Source organism: Theobroma cacao, chromosome 4, assembly GCF_000208745.1.
Source record: "Theobroma cacao cultivar B97-61/B2 chromosome 4, Criollo_cocoa_genome_V2, whole genome shotgun sequence".
Taxonomy (NCBI): Eukaryota; Viridiplantae; Streptophyta; class Magnoliopsida; order Malvales; family Malvaceae; genus Theobroma; species Theobroma cacao.
The window spans coordinates 23,249,819-23,257,251 of record NC_030853.1 but is presented as its reverse complement, the minus strand read 5'-3'; the positions used below and the strand labels follow the sequence as shown (position 1 = coordinate 23,257,251).

General features: G+C 31.8%; 1 protein-coding gene across 1 annotated transcript in view; it reads right to left on the bottom strand.

Annotated features, from left to right (window-relative positions):
* Positions 1–4,727, bottom strand: part of LOC18602269 (regulatory-associated protein of TOR 1) — an 18,724-nt gene extending 13,997 nt beyond the window's left edge. The window contains exon 1 of the mRNA XM_007033538.2: positions 3,915–4,727. Within this exon, the coding sequence (XP_007033600.1) occupies positions 3,915–4,241 (327 nt within the window). The 5' untranslated portion in view covers positions 4,242–4,727. The remainder of the gene's footprint in view (positions 1–3,914) is intronic.

Genomic DNA, 7,433 nt, shown 5'->3' with positions numbered 1-7,433 from the left:
TACGAAGCATTCAACATGCAATTGATTTGGTACCAGGAGCAGCATTACCAAATCTGCCAGCATATAGAATGCCACCTATGCAGCGAGCTGAGGTACAAAGACAGGTTGAGGAGTTGTTGGAGAAAGGTCTAGTGCGTGAAAGTAAAAGTCCTTGTGCTTGCCCAGCTTTGTTAGCTCCTAAGAAAGATGGTTCATGGAGGATGTGTGTGGACAGCCGTGCCATAAATAAAATTACAATCAAGTATCGTTTTCCCATTCCTCGATTAGATGAGATGCTTGATCAATTAGTTGGTTCAAGAGTGTTTTCAAAGATAGATTTGAAGAGCGGATACCATCAAATTAGAATGAGGGATGGAGATGAATGGAAAACAGCTTTCAAAACCCCGGATGGATTATTTGAATGGTTGGTGATGCCATTTGGCCTTTCAAATGCACCAAGCACATTCATGAGAGTCATGGCAGAGGTACTCAAGCCCTTCTTGAATTCATTTGTGGTGGTTTACTTTGATGATATTTTGATCTATAGCCACACTAAGGAAAAGCACTTAAAACATTTACGACAAGTTTTAGAAGTTCTTCAAAAGGAGCAGCTTTATATAAACTTGAAAAAGTGCAGTTTTATGCAACCAGAAGTGGTATTTCTTGGTTTCATTGTGTCTGCAGAGGGTTTGAAACCAGATCCAGATAAGATTCGTGCAATTTCAGAGTGGCCAGCACCTACATCTATCAAAGAAGTAAGGAGTTTTCATGGTTTGGCATCTTTTTATAGGAGATTCATTTGAAATTTTAGTTCTATTATGAGTCCTATAACTGAATCTTTGAAGAAAGATGGATTTGAATGGTCACATTCTGCACAAAAAGCCTTTGAAAGAGTTAAAGCTTTGATGACTGAAGCCCCAGTTCTCGCACTACCAGATTTTGAGAAGTTATTTGTTGTTGAGTGTGATGCTTCATATGTAGGAATTGGAGCAGTTCTTAGTCAAGATGGAAGGCCTATAGAGTTTTTTAGTGAAAAGTTGACAGACTCTAGACGACGTTATTCAACTTATGACTTAGAGTTTTATGCTTTGGTAAGGGCCATTCGTCATTGGCAGCACTACTTGGCTTATCGTGAGTTTGTTGTTTATTCTGACCATCAAGCTTTAAGGTTCTTGCATTCATATGAAAAGCTTAATGATCAACATGCTAAGTGGAGTTCTTTTCTCAATGAATTTAATTTCTCTTTAAAATATAAATCTGGGCAGTCTAATACTGTGGCTGATGCTTTGAGTAGGCGATGTAAAATGTTATCAGTTATGAGCACTCAAGTCACAGGATTTGAAGAACTTAAAAATCAGTATAGTTCTGATTCATATTTCAGCAAGATAATAACTGATTTGCAGGGTTCATTACAAGCTGAAAATTTACCTTATAGGTTGCACGAAGATTATTTATTCAAAGGTAACCAGTTGTGCATTCCAGAAGGATCTTTAAGGGAGCAAATCATTAGAGAACTTCATGGGAATGGTTTAGGAGGACATTTTGGGAGAGACAAGACTTTGGCAATGGTGGCTGATCGTTATTATTGACCAAAAATGCGCCGAGATGTGGAGAGGTTGGTGAAAAGATGTCCAACTTGCTTATTTGGTAAAGGCAGTGCTCAAAACACTGGTTTGTATATGTTCCTTTACCTGAGCCAGATGCACCTTGGATTCATTTGAGTATGGATTTTGTTTTGGGACTTCCAAAGACAGCAAAAGGATTTGATTCTATCTTTGTGGTGGTGGATCGGTTTTCAAAAATGGCACATTTTATTCCGTGTTTTAGGACTTCTGATGCAACTCATATTGCTGAATTATTCTTTCGTGAGATTGTAGGATTACATGGAATTCCAACTTCCATTGTTTCTGATAGAGATGTGAAGTTTATGGGACATTTTTGGAGAACTTTGCGGAGGAAATTTGGGACAGAGTTGAAGTATTCTAGTACTTGCCATCCGCAAACAGATGGTCAAACAGAAGTTGTGAATCGAAGTTTGGGTAATATGTTAAGATGTCTTATTCAAAAAAACCCAAAGACTTGGGATTTAGTCATACCCCAAGCTGAATTTGCTTACAACAATTCTGTCAATCGAAGCATAAAGAAGACACCATTTGAGGCTGCATATGGGTTAAAACCTCAACATGTGCTAGATTTAGTACCCCTACCACAAGAAGCTAGAGTGAGTAATGAAGGAGAGTTATTTGCTGACCATATTCGAAAAATTCATGAAGAGGTAAAGGCTGCTTTAAAGGCCAGCAATGCAGAATATTCATTTACAGCAAATCAACATCATCGCAAGCAGGAATTTGAGGAAGGTGATAAAGTACTTGTGCACTTGAGGCAAGAAAGATTTCCTAAGGGTACTTATCACAAACTCAAGTCTAGAAAGTTTGGACCTTGTAAGGTGCTAAAGAAAATCAGTTCAAATGCCTATTTAATTGAGTTACCACCTGAGTTACAAATCAGTCCTATTTTCAATATTTTGGACTTGTATCCATTTGATGGATGTGATGGAACTGCATCTACCATAGACGCTCAAATTCAGCACCTTCCAATTGCTAAGGTTGAAGTTATTGAGGATGTGCTAGATGTAAAAGAGGTTCGATCTAGACGGGGGAACCCGTATAGACGATTTTTAGTGAAATGGCTTAGTAAACCTGCTAATGAAAGCACTTGGATTGCAGAAGAAGAATTGAAAAGAGTGGATCCCGACATCTATGAGGAGTATGTCAAGGCCTACTCGTCGGAGTCGAGTCTTTTCTGACCCGAGGGGACTGATGCAGGCGCATATGAAAATTTATTTTATTTAAGTAGTTTCGTTAGAATTTTATTTTATTTTATTTAGTTTGAAATTCTTTTTCCTATCTTTATTAGAATTTTAGTACTTTAAGTCTTTATTTAGGATTAGAATTACTATTTGATTAGGATTTATCTTAACTATTATAAATAAGTATCTTAGGTAGAAGATTATCATTATCATCTTTTGTTATTTGAATATTTATTCAAGAGGTTTCTTAGAAAACCCAATTATCTTTTTATTGTTCCAACACAATCAACCCTATTCTAGACCTAATTGTTGAGTTCTAATTGCCCTAAACCTTTCGGCTACATCAATCTTCCACCAATATTCTTCCCTCATTTTGCGTTTAAATTTCTAAGCTCACATTAAAAGATAAAATAGAATAGATTTCATCATCACAATTTTAAAACCCAAAGCTGAAAAAGGTAGGGAAATGTTGCTTTACCACAGATGAAAAAAAAAAGGATTGAACAAACTAAATATCTACTTCGAGGGCATCTACTCATCTGATGAATTCATGCCTAACCAACTACTTGAAATATGCTTCTTTATCCTCGGTGCATCACAAGGCAAAGAATATGTTGGAAAGGCAAAAACAACAGCAGATTACTTGTTGTACAAAGTATTGAACTTCCTAATAACTCTCATGTTTTTACCTAGAACTAAATCAGGAATGGAATGCCTTTCATTGCCCTTGCTCACACCAAATTCAAGAATTTCACTGAAAACTAATTGACACTAATAATTCCACAATGCTAGCACATCTCAGAATTCCCCTCCCTTCTATCCAATGCACTAAATACATATTCACATGTTACTTTTATACCAAAAGTAAGATGGCTTGGTTATGGATTAATTTTAGCAATTGTAATCTAATACATATATCATTTCAAATAACCTATACAGTAACTCAAAATTTGAATACAACGATAGCAATAGAGAATTCCAAGTATTTGCACAACACCCATCTTTTACTACTGCAGTCTAAATGTATGCTCATTTTTTTTTTCTTCGGCCTATGATTAGATATAAAAAGTCGGATCAAAGGTAGAATCTGAAAGGAACAAAATGAGTTTGAAAGGAAAGGACTTACTCGGTCCTTAGGACGCCATTTGGAGACAAGGCCACTATCGGAGGGTCCAGTAGGCGTGGAAGCTTCAAAGGCAGCATGTCGAAGCTCGCATAAGACAATAGTTTGAGGCAAGTAAGCCATGCTTGTAGGCGCTGCGGCGGAAGAGGCAGCGGCATTGGTGTAACTGCTGGTCGTTGCAGTATCAAAATCTCTCCTTTGAAAGGCCACGTCAGCAGCAGCATCATCCTCATGGTAGTCGCTGCTGCTGCCGTTGCCCTCGATGACATGATTGGATACCGCCAACGGCAATTGCGAAAACCGTGACGTCATCAGATCGCCCAATGCCATCCAAATCCCCGAAGAAACAAAACCAAAACAAAAAAAGAACCCTCGGATGAAATTTAATTAGTAATAAAAAAATAATCTCAACAATTTGCCCCACACAAAAACCCTAGCCTTTTCTTGATACTGATCGACGAGAGAAAGAGAGAAAGAATACAGACGAGATTTAATCAACGAAGCCGCTGAACCAGCGGCGCATGGAGATTCGCCTGAGGAAAGAGAGAGAATCCAGCTCGGAAAGTTGTGGAAAGAAACGAGAAGGAAAAAGAGAGTATTTCAACCCCTAGAACAAACCCTAGGTGACGGCGGCGACGGTGGTGGTGGTGGTGGCGCATAGAACAGTGGCGGCACAAGAAAAATTATATAAATTAAAAAAAAAAAAAAAAAGAAGAGAGAGAGAGAGAGAGAGTGAGAGGAGAGAGAAAAGGAGGGGACTCAACTCTCAAATTAGGATTTTGTCAAAAGCGAGAGTGTCTATGCGTTCCAGTGTTTGTGCGTGTGTTGCTGTATATTTGTGTTCTCTCTCTTTCCAATTTTTCCTTTTTTTAGTTTACAATTTTTTCTTTTTCTTTTTCCATCTTATTAAATTTCATTAATTTTTTTGGGTCTTTTCTTCTAATCTATTTTCACCTTTGGCAACTAAAATAATTCCTACTATAAAAATTAGTATAATACCTCTTTCTAATTTCATATTATAACTCTAATTTCGAGTTCTAATTTTTAACCTAAATAAACTCATTTTAAATTTAAAAAAAATTACTTTATTTTTCAATATACATACATATATCAAAGGAACAAGCACTTATTTGAGACATGAAGAAACTTTAGTTGTCAATTTAATGTTTCAAGATGTTATGATTCATATTAAAAAAATAATTTTCGAGACACATAATGTTCTTAAAATTTATCTTTGTGTATTGAATATTGAATTAATATTTTTTGCATTATTGATAGAATTTTTGAACTTCATAAACATATTTATAAAAAAGTTAAAAAATAAATTTAATTACTATATTTCATAAAATTACGGACTTTGATCTATTTTTTATATTTCCACAAATTAAGTCCTCCAATTATCATTAAATGTTGATTTATATCTTTCTGTCAATAAACATCGTTAAATTGACAATGTGAAAATTATATAATAACTTTTTACCAACAACGTGACACATCAATCTAACAAATTTTTTTTAATAAAAATCACTAAAAATTAATTTGTTATTTATCTAGTTGCTAAAAAATTGCCGTATAACTTGTTTAGTGAACAAAAAAGTATTTTACAAGTGCATGTCATCAATTTAAGGTGTCATCGACAAATGGATTAAAATCAACATTGAATAAAAAGTACAAAAAAACTTAATTTATTGAAATATAAGAAAACAGAAAAATTTTATAATTTGACAAAGTGCTGGACCAAATTCACTTTAATCGCTTATGAAATTGTCACGTGTGAATTTAGTAATTATATTGATTCATAAATGCTTTTAATTATAACTTAATGAATATGTGATAACTCTCTAAACTCGTTTACAATGTTTTTTTCCTTGGTTAAGACCTCTTCGTGGAGTTTGGAAGCTTCCTTGCCTTACATATAGAATAATTTACTTAAAATATTTGTATGAAAAATCATAAAATAAATGAGAGCACTAATTGAGGTTTTAATGTCTAATAATAGAAAAAAAGTATAATATCTAAATAAGTTTTTAAATTATTTTTTAAAAAATTAAATAAATTGTTATTTTTTTATTATATTTAATTAAGTTTATATTTTTTTATTTTGAATCAAATAAGTCATTATATTTTTATTTTTAAACTAAATAAAATATTATAAGTAATTATTAATTTAGTTAAAATAGCGTTTGTCATTTTATGTAACATTACGCTGATATGACATATTCACCTGTCATAGTGAATGATGATGTAACATATTGATATAACATAATCATATGATCACATATATTTCACCCTCTAAATCAGTATCATGTCAACGTTATACAAATATAAAATAATATGTGATATTTTGATTAATTATAATTAATTAATTATTAATTATAAAAATTTATCTTATTTTAATAAAAATATATAAACTTAATTGAAAGTGATAGAAAATAAAGATTTGTTTAAATATTTGTAAATAATTCATAGATTTTTTTTTAATATTACGTAAAAAAAATAGTAAAAAGAGGGAAAGAGCATAAGATTAGCATAGTCAGATTATAAGAGCGCCTTAAATAAAATTGGATGAATAGTGTTTTCCTTATTAAGAATATTTTATACGTAGTTTGTAAAATGAAATTAAATTTTTCAAAATTATAATTTTTGTTTATAGTGTTTGTAATAAAATAAAATATAAAAGAAAAACACCATGGAAAGAGAAGGTGAAATTCGGAGATTTTGACTCGTTTCATGGCAACAAATCCAAACCATGAAAGTCAATTAATTATTTATATCGTTTGTTATATTTATTATTATCGTTTGTTATATTTATTATTACTCAGATAATATATACCTTTCTTTTCTCTTTAGGGAAGTCAAGACCAAAAAAGGATCTGAGTCTTTGAATGAGTTGACATTTTCTTTCCCTATAATCTTCTATTGACCTTGTTACAGTTGAGGAAATTTGTTTCACGATATTGTCTATCAAATTTTCCTAGAGAAGGAAAATTTTGCAGTAACTATTTTTTTCTTAATTAAGATATGTGAAATTGCACTCCTTGCATTTAAGCATAATTTTTTTTTAATTTAAAAGTTATTATGAATTTTTATGAAAAATAATAATTTTTAAAATTAAGTTGAAATTGTTTGGTAAGTTATTTGTCATAATAAATTATATAAGTTTTAATTTTAATTAAAATTACTATAAAGGGTATTCATATCATCTTCAATCAGTTAAAAAATTAAAGCAAAATAAATCTATTTCGAGTTTATATACAATTTCATATGTTAAAATCAAACAAATTTATAAAAAAAAAAAACAAAACTACTCTCAAACTTATATAATAATAATAATATTAGATTTTTATTGATCTAATAAGTAATTGGACCATGATACTTCAATTCTTCAATAAATAAGAAAACGATGTATTTGATATTAAAATCATTTGATGAAGAAAAGAGAAAATCATTAAATACTATCTAAATGTAACTTTGAATTTTGAATCTTATTTTCCTTTATTTTTATAAAGAACAAAAAAAAAA